At 40.3% G+C, this 21479-nt stretch overlaps 1 protein-coding gene across 2 annotated transcripts in view; it reads left to right on the top strand.

Annotated features, from left to right (window-relative positions):
• VGLL4 (vestigial like family member 4) overlaps positions 1 to 17441 on the top strand; it is a 125667-nt gene extending 108226 nt beyond the window's left edge. For both annotated transcript variants that reach the window (XM_063121214.1, XM_063121213.1), the window contains 3 exons: positions 7300 to 7522; positions 15297 to 15420; positions 16872 to 17441. In XM_063121214.1, coding sequence (XP_062977284.1) covers positions 7300 to 7522; positions 15297 to 15420; positions 16872 to 17146 — 622 coding nt within the window. In that variant the 3' untranslated portion in view covers positions 17147 to 17441. The remainder of the gene's footprint in view (positions 1 to 7299; positions 7523 to 15296; positions 15421 to 16871) is intronic.
• The last annotated feature ends 4038 nt before the right edge of the window (positions 17442 to 21479 follow it).

The raw sequence follows: 21479 nt of genomic DNA, 5'->3' as shown, positions 1-21479 counted from the left end.
CCTTTTGATGTGTCCACGTTTTGTTGTGTCACAACCTGGAATTAAAATGGTTAATTGGTGTGTTTACCGTTTGATTTACACAATGTATTTAACACTTGGAAAGTGCAAAATATTTTTATTGTGGCACAAAAGTTAATAAAACCAAAACAAATTGGCATTTGTTGGTTGCACTCACCCCTCTGAGTCAATACTTGGTAGAAGCACCTTTGGCAACAATTCTAGATATGAGTCTTTTGGGGGTAAGTCTCTACCAGCTTTGCGCAGCTCTGGATCTTGCAATATTTGCCCATTTTTCTTGGCCAAATTGCTCACACTCTGGCAGGTTGGATTGGGGGGACCATTGGTGAACAGCAGTTTTCAAGTTTTGCCACAGATTCTCAATCAGATTGAGATCTAAGCTTCAACTGGGCCATTATAAGACATTCAGGTTCTTGTTTTAAAACCATTCCAGTGTAAATTTGGCTGTGTGTTTTGGGTTGTTATCCTATTGGAAGTTGAACCTCTGCCATAGTCTCCCATGCAGATTGAAACAGCTTTTCCTCTAGAATTGTCCTGAATTTGTCTCCATCCATCTTTCCTTCTATCCTAATCAGTTTCCCAGTCCCTGCCGATGAAAAGCATCCCCACAACATGATGCTTTGCCATGGTGATAGTGTTTTCAAGCACTGTTGGCTTTGTGCCACACATAGCATTTTGTGCTAAGGCCAAAAAGTTTAGTTTTGGTGTCATCAGAACAGAGAACCTTTTCCCACATAAAATCATAGAATCATAGAATAGCAGAGTTGGAAGGGGCCTACAAGACCGTCGAGTCCAACCCCCCACTCAATGCAGGAATCCACCCTAAAGCATCCCCGATAGATGCTTGTCCAGCTGCCTCTTGAAGGCCTCTAGTGTGGGAGAGCCCACAACCTCCCTAGGTAACTGATTCCATTGTCGTACTGCTCTAACAGTCAAGAAGTTTTTCCTGAGGTCCAGCTGGAATCTGGCTTCCTTTAACTTGAGCCCATTATTCCGTGTCCTGCACTCTGGGAAGATCGAGAAGAGATCCTGGCCCTCCTCTGTGTGACAACCTTTTAAGTATTTGAAGAGTGCTATCATGTCTCCCCTCAATCTTCTCTTCTCCAGGCTAAACATGCCCAGTTCTTTCAGTCTCTCTTCATAGGGCTTTGTTTCCAGACCCCTGATCATCCTGGTTGCCCTCCTCTGAACACGCTCCAGCTTGTCTGCGTCCTTCTTGAATTGTGGAGCCCAGAACTGGACGCAATACTCTAGATGAGGCCTAACCAGGGCCGAATAGAGAGGAACCAGTACCTCACGTAATTTGGAAGCTATACTTCTATTATTGCAGTCCAAAATAGCATTTGCCTTTCTTGCAGCCATATTGGACTGTTGGCTCATATTCAGCTTGTGATCTACAACAATTCCAAGATCCTTCTCGTTTGTAGTATTGCTGAGCCAAGTGTCCCTCATCTTGTAACTGTGCATTTGGTTTCTATTTCCTAAATGTAGAACTTGGCATTTATCCCTATTAAATTTCATCCTGTTGTTTTCAGCCCAGCACTCCAGCCTATCAAGATCACTTTGAAGTTTGTTTCTGTCTTCCAGGGTATTAGCTATCCCACCCAATTTTGTGTCATCTGCAAATTTGATAAGTGTTCCCTGCACCTCCTCGTCCAAATCATTAATAAAAATATTGAAGAGCACTGGGCCCATGACTGAGCCCTGTGGTTCCCCACTCATTGCCTCTCCCCAGTTTGAGAAGGTTCCATTGATAAGTACTCTTTGAGTCCGATTCTGTAGCCAACTGTGAATCCACCTAATAGTTGTTCCATGTAGCCCACTTTTAGCTAGTTTGTTAATCAGAATGTCATGTGGTACTTTGTCAAAAGGTTTGCTGAAGTCAAGATATATGATGTCCACAGCATTCCCACAGTCCACAAGGGAGGTTACCTTATCAAAAAATGAGATCAAATTTGTCTGACAGGACTTGTTCTTGACAAATCCATGTTGGCTTCTAGTGATCACCGCATTGATTTCAAGGTGTTTACAGATTGACTTCTTTATAATCTGCTCCAGAATTTTCCCAGGGATGGATGTCAGACTGACTGGTCTGTAGTTCCCAGGTTCCTCTTTTTTGCCCTTTTTGAAGATAGGGACGTTAGCCCTCCTCCAGTCGTCCGGTACCTCACCTGTCTTCCATGGTTTTGCAAAGATAATAGACAAAGGTGTTTGTCTATTTTGTCTATTTTGTCACAAAAGGCATGTGGAAGATACAGGTTTGCTGTATCTTCCACATGCCTTTTGGCAAAATCCAAATAGGATTTGATGTGGTTTTTCTCTCTCCCAGCAATGGCTTTCTACTCGCCATTCTTCCATAAAGCCCAGCTTTGTGGATAATAATTGTCCCATGGACAGTTTCTTCCATCGCAGCTGTAGATCCCTCCAGCTCCTTCAGAGTTATCATTGGCCTCTTGGTTGCTTCTCTGACTAATGCCCTCCTAACTGGTCACTGAGGTTTGGTAGATGGCCATCTCTAGGCAGAGTCATGGTTGTCCATATTCTTTTGATTTTGTAATAATGGATTTAACGGTGCTCTGGAGGATGTTCATGATTTTTTTTAATAACAAAACCCTGATTGGTGCTTCTTCAAAACTTTATCCCAGACTTAATTTGATATCTCCTTAGTCTTCATGATGCCATTTGTCTAGATGCACTCTCCAACGAACTTTGGGACCTTCCTGAAACAGGTGTGTTTTATCTGAGATCATGTGACACTTGAATTGCACACAGGTGGACTCCATTCAACTAATTTTGTGATTTCTAAAGGCAGTTTGTCATACCAGAGCTTATTTAGGGGTGTCACAGCACAGGGGGTGAATACTTATGCAGTCAAGACCTGTTAGTTTTGAATTTGTAAATCATTTTGTAAAGCATTTAGATTCTTTCCCCACTGTGACATTATGGACTATTTTATATAAATCATTGAGAAAAAATCCTAATTACCTCCATTTTAATTCCAGGTTGTAACACAACAAAATGTGGAAAAGTCAAAGGGGTGTGTGTGAATACTTATGCAAGGCATTGTACTATATGGCAAAATCCTATGCATGTTTACTCAGAAGTAAGTCCTACTGTGTTTGATAGTAGATGTGTTTAGGATTGCAACGTAAGTCACCTAATCACTTTGGAATATGGGATGTTGTTAGGTTCATTTTGGATTCATTTGCTTGTTTGTTTGCTAGCTTTTTGTTCTAGGCTGTGTAAGTATGTGTATTGCTAATTGTAAGATTGCATCAATTATTCTCCATGAGGTGCATATCATAAAGTCAAGCCAACATAAATAGAGGCTTCATGAAAAGATCTTGTGGGATGTTAGCTTTCTGTCAGTGGTGCTTTTGGCTGCTCCCCTTGTAAAGAGTTGTGTGCTGGAAATGAGTGTAAGGGAACAGTCCCCTTTTCTGGGCCTCTTTCTTGCTCTCTCTTTCTGCCTTTTTCCTTAAACAGTTGGCAGAGCTAAGTCATTTCTCCAGGATGGGTGTGAATTACCCATTGCTCTGTTCCAATAAACAGAGAGGCAGCTTTAACAGTTCTACAACACAAGAATCGTTTAAGGACAATGTGTCGTAACCACCACTTGAACCTTTTCAGCGTATGGGCTCAAAACATTGCTTTCAGTTAACAAAGATGAAAATCTGCCACAGATTGGTTCTAGCAGTCAGGATGTGTGTGGTTTTGGTATGTCATCCATCTAAGCACATGATGCTTGGGTAAGCACTGGAGCCTGGGTTATGATTCACTGGGGAGAATGATGGAAAACAATGTCTGTTTTAAACACAAGGAAAAAGAACAGATTTGAACTGTGAGTGAGGGGGTGGCAGCACTGTTTCATATACAATGGTTGTGTGTAGTAATACATCTGTTCATACATGAAAACATACTTAATACTATAGTTGTGTTAGACTAAATTCAGGTAGTAGGAACTAAATTCAGAGAGCATGTTCATTCCTTGTTACAAAATGCATAGGATCAGTAAAGGGACATATTTTATTGGTAGGTGTGTCAAAAAGGTAAACCCCTGTCTCCAAAGGCAATAGCAGCATAAGATTTTAGGTAGATTTTAGCTTGATTAGACCAAGCAGCGGTCACAGTTCAGCAGAGCTTTTCCTTTGCTGAATGTATATAAGCATATATGTTCTAAGCTCTTTGCAGTTTGTTTCATTCTTACGATGGTTAATAGAGGAAGGTTTCTTTGGACTGTAGTTCAATAAAGAACTGTGTGGTGGATTAAGATCTCAGGTTACACAGAGGCATGCCAGGGCAAAGAAGCAATGGACGAGGCCCCTTTGGAAATATAAAAATAGTAGGTAGTAAAGTCTGCATTAGCAATGATTTGAACTTTCAAGTCTCTTGAGACAGAAAACTGAAATAAAGAAAAACACTATCCATAAATTAGAGAGCTTTATCTCAGACTAAATCTTTCTCTAATTTGCTTCACTAGAACACTTCTATTGCCTGACAGCTGAAAACTCAGCTCAGTGGCAGAGCACACACTTTGCATGCGGCATATCCCAGGATTAATGTCCTGTCATTTCCAGATAGGGCTAGGAAGGAATCCTGACTGAAGCCCTGAAGAGCAGCTGCCAGATGGACTAGATGGACCAGTGATCTGACTCTGTATAAGGCAGCTTCCTATGTTCTTAACTAGCTGTGCATGGCAGTGAAAGTATATATCAAATCACATACATATGGGAAAAGATGTAAGAAATCTTTTTCTTTCCCTAAACAACTGATCTCTCATGGCACAGTTATACTGCCTCCATAACCGCTCCCCTGTGGCTAGAGGTCTGTATAACCATGCTATGCTCAGAGCAACCACATGGGCAGAAGATTTTTACATGTATATCTAGTGGGAGCAGCCATGGAGGTGGTGACAAGTGTGCTGCTAGCATAGGCCTATTCAACATGTAATTTTCCAAGCTAAATGCAGCCCACTGGCTGTGCAAGGAAGCCCATCGTAGGCCTTGGTGCTTGCTGGGATCTTGAAAAAACTAGGGTTTAGGGGCGTGGACGGAGGATGCCAACGACATGCCACAATACAGAAGTGGTGGGTTGCATTTGGTTTGATGGGTCATCAATCATCCAGGTACTAGAGATACGTGAAGAAGATGGTGTCTCTATCTGAACTGCATTATATGATGAAGTGTTGGCTGCTAAATGTGACATCATTTCCAAAAATGTAGTCCAAAATGGCTTCTCAAAGGACTAAGCTGCTCTGGAGAAAATTTTGTCTATGAATGGGAGATCTACATTGGTAAAAACTGCCCCAAAGCCCTCCACACTATGCAGAAGCTTCTATTTAACATGTTTCCCTCACATCTTCAACAACTATGAAATGCATTATAGCACAGTTCTATGCATGGCTGGCTGGGGAATGCTGGAGTTCTAGGGCTTTTTTTTCTCACTAAACATACATAGGATTTGCACCTTCAGTGGACTAGCTGCCCCTCCCGCTGAATTCTAAGCAGGCTTACCTGCAAAGTGACCAAAATTCTTGAATGTCTTAGAATTAAGTGAAAGGTAAAAGCACAGGGGATTTTTCTTCATTAAAAGTTCAGCAGGAGCAGACCACCTTTTAAAGTGTTGAATTTACAGTTGTTTACATAAAAAAACCTGATGGTGGTGAATTGCAATCACTAACAATAGTATAAATGGCTTCAGTTTCTTTATACATTTCAGAGAAAAGGAGGGAGGAGTATTTAATGATAATAGGAACTGTCACATTGTAAAGCCTTACACACACACACACATTTTGTTAACTGTTAATTATTGTTCAGTTTTAGTTAGTAGAAGTCATCAGATTAGGGACCTTTTTATATAGCTAGTGTTTATTTGAAGGAATGGTCTTTGTTTACAAAGATCATGCACCAAATTAACTAATATTTTATAAACTTTTTTTTCCATGGAAGTCCAATTACAATGCCTAATTAGTATCTCTGTGAAAAAAAACTGTACTTTATTGAGATTAAACAGAACTGCTGAAATAAATTAACTCTGAAATCTTAACACTGGAGAAATAAACACTATTGTGGAAATAGTTGTATTGTATCCAGATTTGGCAGCATCCATATTTTATAATGGATAGGGCCAGTTTGCAAAATCAAAAAAGCCACTTTGACTTATTTAAGCCAATGTTGGGCTCTGGCACTTGCTGGAGTGCCATGGCGAGCCACTGTAGTGCTCATGTGAATTGGGACTTTTACTACAAGGTAGTCAAATCCATTGTTCACCAGCACAGTGTCTGTCTGTGGGCCTCTTTACATCCTTCATTTTATATGTGTGCATCCAAAGTTTTGTAAGAGTACATCTAAAAATTGGACATTTAGGTGTTTGTAAATGTTTGTAAATAACTATGCACCTGTCGGAGAGCGGGCATTGACTGCAGGCCACCTATGTTTATTTATTTATTTAGAATATTTATATACCGCTCCCCATTGAAAAATTTCGGAGCGGTGTACAAGGTAAAATAAAAATAAAAATAGAATAAAACAGTTAAAACAAAATTTAAAAAGAAGCAAAAATCAGAAATCCAAGGCTGCATGTTAAAGAAAGGCTTCTTGGAATAAAGATGTTTTCAGGAGGCACCGAAAGGAGTACAAGGTCGGAGCCTGCCTGACCCCCAGAGGCAGGGAATTCCACAGGAGGGGCGCCACCACGCTGAAGGCTCTTCCCCTGGTGGATTCCAATCGGAGGATGGATCTAGGTGGAACTGTTGCGAACATTTTCCACAGTAAACCTGAGTTTGTTGCTTGCAAAGTAGTCCTGAGTGCTTATTGCACAAGCACCCTTTTTGCGTGCTACAATTCCCTCTGCATTACAACAGTTAAAGCTGCAGGAGCTATACTAGAGTGACCAGATTTAAAAGAGGGCAGGGCACCTGCAGCTTTAACTGTTTTGATGACGAGGAAATTTCACCAGGTTCCCCATATATACAAATGACACCTGCTGAAATTCCTTTTTCTATGCAAATATTAAAGATACAGGAGCCCTGTCCTCCTTTTCATATGGTCACCCTATATAAATACATATTCTGCAAACAGTTAATTGTGGCTAACAAGTATCTCTGTTGTCCTTTTAGATTGCACATATAGGTTTCAGTTCACCTGTTGAATACTTTGTTCATGTGCTTGGTTAAAGATAACGGGAACAAAAGGAATGCTGAAACCTTTCCTCTTCCTCAGGAGTGTGTTCCCTGAATTGAATGCATCAGGCTAAACAATGGTCTACCTCTTTTTCTTTTAGAATGAAGCCTGCCAATGGGGATTACCGAAAAGAGCATAGAGACAGAAGTCGGAGTCCCATAGAACGGGCTGCTGCACCCACAATGAGCCTTCATGCTAATCACATATATGCCTCAATCCCAAGTTTAACCATGGATCAACCTCTAGCACTGACCAAAAACAGCATGGATGCTACCAGGTCTGTGAGCATCACTCCTACAATGACGTCGGTGGAACGGCAGCAGGTATTTGGCTTTTTTGACACAATACCCTTCATAGTGGTTGTGTATATATTTAACACGTAGTTTCCCCACAGCTTATTTGTGTTTGCTTATATAAGGTGTCTGTGTGTCCACATGATTACCTTTCCTAGTTCCTTCATTTTTATAACTTTGCAAGCACAATAATGCAGATTCCAATTTTACAAGCATTTTAATTGGTTATAAGTCATCAACAACTATTAGGTGGATTCACAGTTGGCTACAGAATCAGACTCAAAGAGTACTTATCAATGGAACCTCCTCAAACTGGGGAGAGGCAACGAGTGGGGTACCGCAGGGCTCAGTCCTGGGCCCAGTGCTCTTCAACATTTTTATTAATGATTTGGATGAGGAGGTGCAGGGAACGCTGATCAAATTTGCAGATGACACAAAATTGGGTGGGATAGCTAATACCCTGGAAGACAGAAACAAACTTCAAAGTGATCTTGATAGGCTGGAGTGCTGGGCTGAAAACAACAGGATGAAATTTAATAGGGATAAATGCCAAGTTCTACATTTAGGAAATAGAAACCAAAGGCACAGTTACAAGATGGGGGATACTTGGCTCAGCAATACTACAAACGAGAAGGATCTTGGAATTGTTGTAGATCACAAGCTGAATATGAGCCAACAGTGCGATATGGCTGCAAGGAAGGCCAATGCTATTTTGGTCTGCATTAATAGAAGTATAGCTTCCAAATCACATGAGGTACTGGTTCCTCTCTATTCGGCCCTGGTTCGGTCTCATCTAGAGTATTGCGTCCAGTTCTGGGCTCCACAATTCAAGAAGGACGCAGACAAGCTGGAGCGTGTTCAGAGGAGGGCAACCAGGATAATCAGGGGTCTGGAAACAAAGCCCTATGAAGAGAGACTGAAAGAACTGGGCATGTTTAGCCTGGAGAAGAGAAGATTGAGGGGAGACATGATAGTACTCTTCAAATACTTAAAAGGTTGTCACACAGAGGAGGGCCAGGATCTCTTCTCGATCCTCCCAGAGTGCAGGACACGGAATAACGGGCTCAAGATTCCAGCTGGACATCAGGAAAAACTTCCTCACTGTTAGAGCAGTACGGCAATGGAATTAGTTACCTAGGGAGGTTGTGGGCTCTCCCACACTAGAGGCATTCAAGAGGCAGCTAGACAACCATCTGTCAGGGATGCTTTAGGGTGGATTCCTGCATTGAGCAGGGGGTTGGACTTGTAGGCCCCTTCTAACTCTGTGATTCTATGATTCTATGATCTTGAGTGTAAGAGAGATACAGGGCAAGCATTTTTTAGATGGACAAATCTTTGAGAGATCCGATTTAATTCATCCCAACAGGTGACATACTTAATGAGCAGTAGGAAACTATATATTCCTTCAAAAGTGTGTACATGTGTGTGTGTATGCTTCCGCGTCCTTCTCTCAGATGCTTGGACCTTTGAGGGAGTAAGGAAGCCTAGGCTCTCTTCTGCCAGCCTCCAGCTATCTACAAAGGCAGAAAAGGTCTATATTCTTGGGGAAGAAAAGGGAGTTGGATGACTTGTTACCACTGCTGCCTCAAATCAACCAGTTGTCCTCAGCGGCTGTAGCTGTTTTTTGAAAGCATCGGCTTCTTGGCTGCAGACAGTCTGTGGCTTTCCAAAGATCGGTCTGTTCACTGGGAGGTAAGAAAGAGACTATGAGAGAATATGATAAGGGAGGTGTTTTGCTTGTTTTGGGGGCAAAGGATCTGGCATGACTTGCTGCTCAGAGGTGGATCATCAAAATCTTTTTTGCTCAGGATGCAAAAAGCTGCTGAGTCCCCTGTCTGTGTAGCATGTGTGTGGAGCCTCTGCAACCATTTTACCTTCCTTGTTCTGACTGATAATTTGTCTTTTGTATTTGGAGGCTAGTATAACTTCCTCTAGATCTTCCTGTGTTTATAATGTGGATCAAGTAGAGTACGTGATGCAAATATCAGTACTCTTTTCCTGCAGGCTTAAATGGATGTTAGTGCTTTCCTAAAAATGTCTATTTATGGAAGGCATTTTTTGCTTCCTTTAAGAACATTCCTACAGATGCAGATAAAACTGTCTTCCTCCCTTATTCTTTCTTTTCTGCAAGTTAGTTGTGTCTAAAGCTGTTATTCTCCCACTGCTTCTCCTTCACTGTTCTACTGGTGGAAAGAAGCAGCATAGTTTTTAAAGCTACTGCCGTAGTAGAAATTGCATCCTAAGTGAACTGGATGCAAGTTCACTGGATACTAAGTGAACTGGATAGCAGGGACATGATGTCTTGCATGTGTCTTGAGGTGGTCCTTAATGACGTCCTACAAACAAAATCACACAAACATACCTTTGTCGTTTATTTATTTTAGAACAGTTTTATGCCACTGCCCCTTTTAAAAAACACTGAAGTGATTCACAACATATTACACAACAATAAAGTATTAAAAGCCTAACAGTGAGAAAAGCCTAGGTAAACAAGTTAAGTTTTTAGTACTCCTTGAAAGATCATGATCATTGGTGCCTCATATATTGCAGAGGGGAGGGCATTCCACTTGTGAATTGGAATAGTTGTTCATGTGTTTGGGAAGCTTCTCATGTAGCGTTAGTCGTGCTTCTTAGGCCTTTTTCTTTTTGTTTGGCATTTGTGGGTATTTCATGCTTTCCCTACAATCTTCATGTATGATCTGAAATATTTTTATCTTGGAAGTGCTGGCATTATCAGTTGAGTGTATTATTTTGTATAATCCAGTGTGCAAACCCAACTGCTTCTGTTCTGCATACATCACCTCTTCCTCTCCGTAGTTGGTTCAGTGATGACAGACAAGGAAGGGAGAGGCTTCCACTGACGACATTAGGGATCTTTGATAAAGTCTTGCTATTGTTTCTCAGCGTGGCAGCCAGATCTGCCACTCGGAGTACCTCAGGAACTGTTTTTACTGGACTATACTTTAGGGGTTGTGGCCAGATTCTTCCACCTTTTGTTGTACTTGGAGCATTGGTTGCGCTGCGTCTCAAATTGGATGCTACAGTGAGACCTGCTGATATTCTAGGATGCAAATCATCTCTGTGTTGGTAATTGTTGAATTCTTTTGTGCTAGCTTTGGTTTTGATTGAATTACAATTTGATTGAATTACAATTATTTTTTTAATCTTGTTTTATATTTAACTGATTATATGTTAAATATATGAGGTGAATTACTACAACTAATTATTATTTTTTAAAAACAAAACAATGAACATGAACAGTACCTTGGCAAAGCCTCCACCCATTCCGGCAGATTCGTATATGACACCTGTTCAAGATGAAAGGAGGGGGCCTGCTACTGTGATGGAAGCAATGGGCCACCATGCTGATGTAGTCGTATCTGTATACAGGGTGGATTGGGACAATGATGTGAATGTGGGGATCTCTGCGACCCTGCAAGAGAAGCAGCCGTGTCATCTCAGTCCACACAGATCCTGTTACAAATGTGACTGGGCCATGTGGAAACCGCTTCCACAATTTTCTTTTAAGGTCTGAATTGGCTCATATGTAGTATACACTGTTTCCAGTCATGCTGGAAATGGATACTGTTGTTTTATACTGTTGGTTTTTTATATTTTTGATGGTTTTAAATTTTGTATACTTTTTAATGTTCACTGTTTTTAAGTTTTGTAAACCACCCAGAAAGCTTTGGCTATGGGGTGGTATATAAATTAAATAAATAAAGTATACAAAGGAATAAATCAATGGGACTAAGATTCCTTGCTGTTCCTCCATTTCCTTTGTTTTAATATCTTAGACATGTTTGACTTTCCTATAAGTTCAAGAGGATGCAAATGACATTGTTCTCCATAGAAGCAGAACAAACAGGAGTAACCTGTTGCTTTTGTTTTTGGGTTGCTGAAACTTGTCTTGGGTACCTTTGATCTTGCAGTAGAATATAATCTCTTCTCGGGGTGCTTTGACTGAACTTGTGCTTTAAACAATGAAATCTCTGCTGCTTTGTATGTCACTGTGTTTTTTTAGGCGGAAACCTAGGGCTCTGATTCTGAATTACCTCTTGATTAGGAGTAATCTTTTAAACTACTCTTGAGAGCCAGGGCATTTCAATTTGAACGTGGATCTGGGTTCAGGTGTCACAGCAGCAGCTCTCTACAAAGTTTGACTGGCCGTACCAGCCAACCAAATAACTTGTTGCTGCCAGGTCCCAGGCAGAAGTTGTCTCTGACCTTATGCTGCATCTGAACTGCAGGAGGTCAGTAGAAAATCTGCTTCTCTTCCTATCTCTAAGCTTGGAGCGGGGGCAGGAAAGAAGATCCTGAAATGGGCCATAGGCAAATTAATGTGCTTTCACCTCCCTGCTTTTAGGCCAGAGCTGAAGGAGGGAAGTAGAAGCAGAGGCATGTTGTCTTCTTCTACCTCTGTGCTTGGAGTTCTCTTTCGCTGCAGACACAAACCTCTTTCTCCCCCCCTTGAGCCTATAGCTGAAGTGGGGAGGCAGAAGTGTGTCAGCTTGCTTTTGCCTCTTGTTCCAGGTTCGCACTCATCTTGCTCACCAGATCTGGGTCCCCTCTTGCCATGGTGAGGAAGGTTAGCATCATTATTGACCCCTGCTTATTTGTGATGGATTTTCTGTGCAGTTTTCGGAGAGTCTCAAGCTCTGTATCTACTCAAGTATGTAATTTGGGTCCATTATCAATTCAGTGGATGCTCTGAGTCAACAAATGCATTACTGACTATCCCCTGTCTGAGGTCAGAAAGTCTTAACACAAGTAGCACTTGGACTGGATTCACATGTTCCAGTGGGCATTCAGGGTTGATTTGCAGCATGAACACCAACCATTTTTGACACGCATACACAGGTTTCAAATGTCAGTCTCTAAGCCTTATGCAGAAGGGTGGTACTGTTTCAGTACATTACCTTGAACATGCTTTTACAGCTCAGTGCCAGCCCAGAATATTTTGCTGCTTGAAGGGGAGCCAAAAGAGTGCTCCCCTCTTCTGCCCTCAGGCAGCACTTTGAGAAATCTTGTTCTATCACTGAGGCGAACTTGACCCTGTTCTCAATAGGGGAGAAGTACACATTATCAAGAACACAAGGCTGTCACCAGCTGTCTTACGTTCAGCCCCTGTAATGTCTATCCATGTACCCACGTCCAGACGTCATTACGCATTGGACCCACATCCAGACGTCTTTGGCAGCCAAATGGTGGTGGAGAAACAAATAATAATAATAATAATAATAATAATAATAATAATAATAATAATAATAAATATTTTATTTCTTACCGGCCTCTCCGTTTGGATCGAGGCTGAGAGCAATGTTAGTATAACAATACAATATAAATCAAATACATAAAATTAATTAAAAGAGCATATAAAACCACGACAATATCAAAATAACAATCAAGACATCTTAAAATGCTTGGTTTAAAAATTCATCTGGGTAGGCCTGCTGGAAGAGGCTAGTCTTTATAGCTGTCTTAAACTCGGAGAGTTTAATCTCCTCCAGCAGGCCATTCCACAGTCTGGGGGTGACAGAAGAAAAGGTCCTCTGGGTAATAGTTGCCAGCCTAGTTTTGGCTGACTGATGCAAGTGTTAAGAAACACAGGCGCTGAGTAGGGTGGTGTTTTTTTTTGTATCTTCTTGTATTGCCCTTAGGTATGGTTCTTAAGTTCTTAAGTTATGCATCTTAAGTTACGGTTCCTTCCTATGCTACTATGGTAATGTCTTTTGTCTGTGGTGAACATAGCTGGCAAGAAAGTGGGTGAGCGGCTGGCATAAGCCTGGAGACTCATTTGCAGGGAGGGTGTGGGTTGAGCAGGGCCTCTATGAAAGCAGTGTTTAACCATCTTCAGTGCATACAGTGCCGTCAGCATATGTAATGTGTGAACTGGTCCCAAGTCTGCATTTCTCCCCCTAACTTCTGCAGTCACAGCGGTTGCGGCAAGCCATATTAGTAATGGCCTAATTCTCACATTGTTTGTATATGTGATTGCATAGTGTGACCATATTTTAGAAACCAAAGAGGACAACATGGTTGGCCCCCAAGGGGGCATGCTGACCAACATGGGGCATGCCCAGCACCAAGGGGGGGGTGCCCACCCGAAACACAGCCTTGGTCACATGTCTGATTTTACAGCACACAATTAAGACAAATCTGTTCGACATAACATTTTAATGTTAAAATCACTGAAATAAAGAACAAGAACAAGTGAGACATTCAATGTATCTGAAATTAACTTCACTTACTCCCACTTTTGTAGCTTTTGTTGTACCTTGAAGCTTTTGCTATGCTTTGTGTGATACATTCTCCCCTTCCCTCAAATATCTTTTCTGACTGTATCCTCACTCCGCTGCAAACTGCTGCCGCTTATTATCAGGCTTTTTCATTTTTAAATTTCGTTTTTTACAAAAAGTTGTGTATGATTGTCAAAAGTTTCTCTGCTCTAACATTAGGGTAGGTGTTGTGGGTGATGGACACTACTTTGCCCATTCACACTTCTCACTTATATACATTAGCTTCTCAAGGCTTGTGCATTGGCACCACTTCGCACATCCAGACTTTGAACTTCTATCTACTTCCCGCACAAAGACACGACTCTGAGACCCTCTTTCTAATCTCTGCATTGCATGCCAGCGCCGTGGGGCTAAGTTACAACAGGGTCTCTGGGTTGTCTGTGCAGCCTCTGTTGTGTAGTTTCATCTATTTATCTGTAAAAGTGACCGTTCTTTAAACAAAAGAATTTTACCTCAAACTTTTAAAAATTCCTAAAAATCAGTGGATAAACAGATGTTTCAAACTTGGCATGGCTAAAGCCCTCCTTGAGAGCTATCATGGTGCCAAGTTTTATCTCTTTAGCTTTAAAAATGACCTTTTTAAAATAAAATAAAATAAAGCCTCAATTTTTTTTTAAAAAAAACTAGAAATCAATGGATGAGCAGATCTGTTTCAAATTTGGCAAGGCAAAAGCCCTACCAAAGAGCTATCATGGTGCCAAGTTTCATCTATTTATCTTTAAAAATGACAGAGCTGTAAGCATTTTTGTTAACACCCATTAAAGTAGGGCTACCCTTTGGGTGGGGAGGATGGGGAAAGCTGGGTTTTTCTTCAAATTTCATAATTCTCCCGCTTCCCGGGTTCGTTACCAAAATTCCTAACAAATCTGGGTTTTTCCTGCCATACGGTCACCCTATGAATGCACAACCAAGAAGAGTAAGTGTTGGCAATGGATGAATCATAGCCTGTGTGAATCAGTCTTTGGAAACATGCTAAAGCAATGTACAGATGCTTTATAGTTCATGAATGTACTGGAAATGTTGAAGCCTCTATATTATATTTTGTGTGTCTTAAAGATTTTGCTGAAATCAGTTTTGACCTTCCTCTCCTTTCCCTGTGACGATTTAGAAGATCTTCCCACAACCTCCAGATGTTTTGGACCACAAATCAAATAATTCCTGGCCATTAGTCATGATGGCTGGTGCTGATGGGAGTTGTAGTCCAAAGCATCTGGAGGGTACCAGCTTGGGAAAGGCTGATTTAGAACTTGCATAAGAAATTCTTCCAGGTCTGAGAGTGCTCTGAGTTTACTGTGCCTGAACATTACACATTATATTGAATAGAAAGCTGTTCATCTGCCCAGATACTTTGGCTTCCTTATTTTGCTGCTAGCACTCAGGACAGCTAGCAGACCATAGACTGCACTTTATTTCATTCGATGCATGTTTTATTCTGTTCACTTGATTTGGGGGAGCAGTTGTGTTTAATGACTGGTTTTTTGTTTTTTGTTTTTGTCTTCCCCCAGAACCGTCCATCTGTAATCACATGTGCCTCTGCAAGCAATCGTAACTGTAATCTCTCACATTGTCCAATTGCACACAGTGGATGTGGTACTGCCATACCAGGCAGTTATCGGAGACCATCTAGTAGTAAGTAATGCTTCACTTCCACAGTTTTCTTTCCAAGGACTTGAAAGCTATGTATGGCCATCAAATAACTCTAACATATGTAACGCATTAAGAGTAAAGTGGGGTTGGGGTTTTTTTTGTTTTTTTTAGGGAGAGGGTATTCTAGGGTCAAATTAAATGTGTAATTGTGTACTGGAATAGAACTTTTATTGGGATCTTCCTCCCTGTTTTTGGCAGCAGAAAGCTTTAGTCATGCCAGAACGTTTGAGCAAATACTTTGAAGGAGAAAAATCTAGGATCCCCAGTCGAAATTTTTCGAACTCCTTGCGCTTGGAAGCTGTAGATCTGGTGTTGCTTCAACCTTATTTGGGGGTTAATTTTCATATGTTTGATATGTCTCTTACCTTTGCTGTCTTCTCAAGTACTACATATGCACCGCATGTAGTGTGGCAAAGAGCCGAATTGTAATGTGAGGTCCAAATGGTTAAACAAATGTACTTTTGCATAAAACATGTGCCCTGGGCGGGGTAGGTGAAGGCCCTTTGTTCTCCAAGGGTTGGATCTAGAACAACTTAATCACATGTACTTAGTTATTTATTACATTTTTATGCCACCCAATAGCCAAAGCTCTCTGGGTGGTACACAACAAGTAAAACAGTTTGGTCTTATTTATTCCACTGGGATGTAAGTACAATTAAAGCTGCTCTGGATCCAACCTCTTTAAGTTTCAGCATATTTAAAAGTGTCAGTATTATGCAGGATCAGCTATGAGCTGATGAGACAACATACAATGCTGTGGGACCATTCTTGAAAACCAGAAAATCATGTGAATTTTAAATTTCTGTGATAATAGTACTGTGTACAGAACTGATTCTCTAGGTGTACACTTCAATAAATGTACAGACAAGATCACAAATGCAAAAAAATACCTGGCAGCCTTGTTTTGAGATAGAACCTTTTTCTACTAGGGCTTTTTTATATATATATTTATCTTTTTCTTATTGTTCCTCCTGGGAAGGAAAATTTATACCTCCAGTTTTTTTTTTAAAGGAAGTCAGCATCATACAAAACTGTATCAGAGTTTGAAATCCAACTGATACAGAAATGATGATGGGAAATTGGAATAACCTTTCCAAATACCCAATCTCCTAGAACTAAAATGGCAAATAATCACTCTTCCCCCCCCCCCCCATGTGTAATCTACCATTTCTAGAAAAGGTTTTTTCCCCCTCCTGGTTTATCTGTAAAGGACAGAGGCATTGCCTATTACAAATACATTAACGAGACGATTAATGTAAACTAATTTATGCAAATTAAGACAGTATTTGCAGGACTGTTGCCATTTTTGTGTAAGCATGCAGAATGTAAACTCCCCTGGCACTTCCATGGGAAAGCTGTAAGCATTTTGGGTCTTATGGGTCAGCGTCAATAGTTGTTGGTTTCTTACTCCTTTCCCCGCTCTCTCAATGTAGCTACCACTGCCTGTGATCCAGTGGTGGAAGAGCACTTCCGCAGAAGCCTCGGCAAGAATTACAAGGAGCCTGACACAGCGGCAAACTCTGTCTCCATCACAGGATCAGTTGATGACCACTTTGCCAAAGCACTTGGAGATACATGGCTTCAAATTAAAGCTGCAAAGGACGGAGTGTCCAGCAGTCCTGAATCTGCCTCCAGGAGGGGCCAGTCCTCTTCTCCTCCTTCTTCTCATATGGTCAATCATAATCATTCACCTTCTGTAGTCTCATGAAGAGAGGACCACCGTTTCTTCACCCAAACGTGAATTTGCATGGTTTGACTGAGCGTGGAAATGTGCTCAAAAACAAAATAGTGTTTGGGAGGGAGGAGAGGAGAGGAGATTAGTTTCAACACACAGTTTTGTGTGCATTTGCTTGTTTTTGTTTTTTTTATATACGTGTGCCCTTAAAAGATGATAGCAGGAACTATTCGATTAAAAAATAAATCCTACGATGTAGCACTCGTTTTTTCCTGCCTCAGTTACCAAAGAAACCTCTGATGCAAATCTGCTGCCCCCTTTTCTAAAACACACACACAAAAAACCCCACCACAGAAGCAAGTTAATGGGCAAAAAAAAAAAAAAAAAAAGCAAGAAAAAAAGCCATTCTGTACAGTTGGTTGACCCAAATGCTGTGTGCTTTGATTAGCTTCTTGAGAGTAGAATTTTGTCTGGATTTTGCTTCCGTTGCTTTCTTCTCCCCTTGTGAAGTAACTTTGTATGTATATACTTGAAAAGAACTGTCATGTATGATTTGCACTATTGGAGGAGGTCTAGAGTTGCATAGCAACTTCACGCACGATGCTTATATTCTGAGGGCAAACTGCTTGGGAAAAAGTCTAAAGATGATGTCTCTGTCTCTCTTTAAAAGCAAGAAAGCAAAATTTGCTTAGGAAGGGGAAGTCTCATACAGGTTATAGGTCTTTCTCTCTTTAGATTTCAGGTGCTTAGTGCTTGCAACTGGACTGCATAATTGACCGATAATGGGCATTTAAATTTCTTAACACTGCAGTTTGTTAGAATAGAGCTGAGGTCAGAGGGTTCAATAGTGCTTAAAGATGCATGTTTTATGAAAAAAAATAGCTGGTATCTATTAATGTATAGACAGTAAGAAATATAATACTTATTAGCTTTTGTTGAGAACTAGGTGGTGTTTTTTTCAGTAACAGTCCTAGATAGACTTACTGCTGGTACAGTTGTACTCTGATATTTGTATTTGATATTCACTTTAGCAGCAGCCAGCAACCATAGACAGACGCCTCAGGTCAGGCCTCAAATGAAGCAGTTCATAGAATAAGCAGTGCTGTGAGGTACAGGATGCTAGAGTTGCATTCATTACTGAATAAACCATTTACATTTGCAGCATCAATTGTTTAATACAAATTTATTTACTAAAAAAATGAAAAATATCTGTGTAAGCTAATTAGTTGCAGAAACTGCTATCTTGTTAAATATTTTGCCTAAACAATAGATTGTGAAATGCGATCTTTAATTTTTGAGGCTGCTTATAAATCTAGGCCAAGGCACCATACATTCCTCCTTTTTTTAAAAAAAAATGTTTATAAAGATGTTACTTGCATTTATTTCATTTGCTGTATTAATAGCCCACTAACTAGGTAATAGAGGCAGGCATAAAGAACAGACTTATGTAATGAGCTTCTCAGCTTTTTGTTAAATGCAGCATCTCACCCACTCCTTATCCACACCCCACACATTCCACACACACACACACCCCAGTAGTTACAACTAGTCTTTTAATACTGGGTTACCCAAAAAAACTGTCTCTATTGAGGACGTTTATGAATAGTTGAAAGACAGAAGTACATGTGATGTATTCTGTACTGTGTTACAGTATTGGGTCCATACTGGCTTTTATATTTTTTAAAAAATGTTAAAGCTATTTAATATGAAAAAGGCACAGGGTAGAAAAGACCAGAAGATTATCTGTTTTGTTTTTCCACATTGAGTGTGGCTGCCTAATATTAAAAGCAGGAAAAGGACAACAGAAGCTCCTCCCTCATCACCCCTTTTACACATTTCACTATCATCATATTGGGTAGTCAATGTTCCACATCCTTTGGCATTCAATACCCTACTCCCTGTAATAAATTTGCAGAAAATAAACACACTTTTTTATATAGGTGACTTTAAGACCATCATTACGCTGTGCGTAAAGAATGTACAGAGAAATTTGTAGGTATTTTTTGAGGAACAATTAATTTGTTAATGATATGTAGCTATTTAATTTTTCCCTTTCCTTTATTGTAATCATTCTCTCTTTTTTTGGTCTATTTGGAGAAAAAAGTTGATCTTTTTTGTTTGTTTGTAGATGTCTGTAATACAGTAAAAGTGCAGGAACACAGTTATTCTATAAGAACACTGCATTAGCAATTAATAGCCACTAGTGTGTTGTTGCTACAGGCTACTGAGCGGTCTAACAGGAAAGTACTAATGGCTGTAGATGGACTCTGTGTGATATGTAACTTCTTTGACATTTATTTTAAGCACAATATTTCAACACTATGTTTACTTATCTGCGATAGGTAAATGGATTTGTGGTGGGACAAAGATTAGCACCTCAGTCCTAACCACACAATACTTGGAATCAAATTTGTATTGATTTTGGTGGAACATACTTCAATGTAAGTGTGCTTAGGATTACAGTCTCAGTGTGATGTATAATCATTTGGAGAAAAATACCCTATGGGAAATGCAATTACTTTGTGAAAGCCAAAGGGATTAGGGGGGAAGAGGAGGAAGGATATTAACCTCACTGTTACATGAAGTTTTTTCACAGAGCCACTCTATCTACAGTTCAGCTTGAACGATGCTCTCCATGTTTGTAAATCTGTAATATATCATTCTTTTGTGGCCTTGTTTCACCTGGCGAGTTTTAAAAAAGGTTTGGCAGGCCATCTTTTTTTTGTACTTAAAAGTAGCCTTAATGAACAATAAAGTGCTCTTAAATCTCACAGATGTGAGCATGCGGTGTTTGGATTTATTGGATTTATTTAATTAATAATGAAGGCATTTTAATTTCATTCCACTACCACCAGTCTGTGCTACAAATTCCAAATTCCTCATCAAGAGACTTGATTTTGCCCAACTGCAAATGATGTGTATATCTACCACTGCAGTACTGCTTACTGTGCCGTATAATGGAGGCCCAATAAATGTGCCCATTTCAGAGGAAACTAGACACAAGGGGCAACAATTCCTTTTCTTTCAATGGCAACAGTCTGGACTTTCCTTATTATGAGAACGTTGCCATATGCAGCTGTTGTGTTTTCAACAGAGCTTAAAGATGCCATTCTTGAGTTAGCACAGAGACCCGCTCTGCCATACATTTGTTCAAAGTAAGGAATAAAAGATCATTGTAGCTTTTTATGCTTTCGTGTGCAACACAGCAGCTGCCTCTCAGCCCCGATGCCAGAAGAAGCACAATTACTAGCAGTCCATGGGGACTGCTGTGTTAAATAAATCCAGTGTGCTTACCAGTTCATATAACATTTCTCCACATACAATTCATGTAATCAAGAATCAGGACTAAGAATCAAATTCTGAAATCACTTCCTGTAACCCACTTAGAAGTTCTGAAAAAAAACATTCTTTTAGGTGGCAAGGATGCATAATACTTTGTACATGAAGAATATTATTTTTAATAACTAATTTGAAGTTATTAAAACACAAACCTTTCCCAAATGGGAAGCGGCTGCTCTCCAACTGAGCATTGACTTCAAGGAAGCTCACACTAGAGTCCTCCACATGTTTTGGACTACAACTCATGTAATCCCTGAACTTTGGCCATACAGGCAGAAGCTTATGGGAGTTGTAGTCCACAATATCCATAGGGTACCAGATTGCCTACCTTGTTTTAGATCCAGATCAAGACCCAAAGCAACAGATAACAGTCGGTTTGGAATGAAGCCACAACAAGAACTCCTGGCAAAGCCTTCAACTTGACACAGTCCAGATGTGTTTGAGTCCAACTCTCATAATGCTCAGCCAGTTGTAGCCCAACACATCTACATAGTGCTAGTTAAGGAATGCTACCATAACAGGTAAGCTTATTGGAAACTAGCTTGTTCATTATAAATCAGGAGCTCTCTTGAAATATCCTGTGCCATGATCTATATGATTGTTTTGTGCAAGTCTTTTTGTTAGTTTGTGACAAGAATTTAGAATTAACAAAGGAGGGAACTAAATAAAAGGGAAGATATGCAGTAAATGTAATCTGGATATAGATATGCATGAGAGAAGGAAAATAAATGTAAGTCTGTACTTGCTGGTATATAAACAAAAGTTCAGTGTATGGGAAAGGACCTAACAAAAAATGTTGGTCAAGGATAAAGTTTATCAACTGGCAAGACTGTAAGGTACTACCCAACTAGCCCTGTTTTTCCCTACTGCTTCAGAGGGTTTTCACTTACATTTCACATACAGCAGATAAGGGTACACATGGACCTAGATTCCACCACTTATACTGTAGGTGGAAGTAGACAGGATAGAATGGACCTTGGGGAAAGAGGTGTGCAGGAGCCACAACTGTTTGCACATTCTTCTGTCA

This window comes from Elgaria multicarinata, chromosome 3 (genome assembly GCF_023053635.1).
Source record: "Elgaria multicarinata webbii isolate HBS135686 ecotype San Diego chromosome 3, rElgMul1.1.pri, whole genome shotgun sequence".
Classification (NCBI taxonomy): Eukaryota; Metazoa; Chordata; class Lepidosauria; order Squamata; family Anguidae; genus Elgaria; species Elgaria multicarinata.
This window is presented reverse-complemented; position numbering and strand designations above follow the sequence as displayed.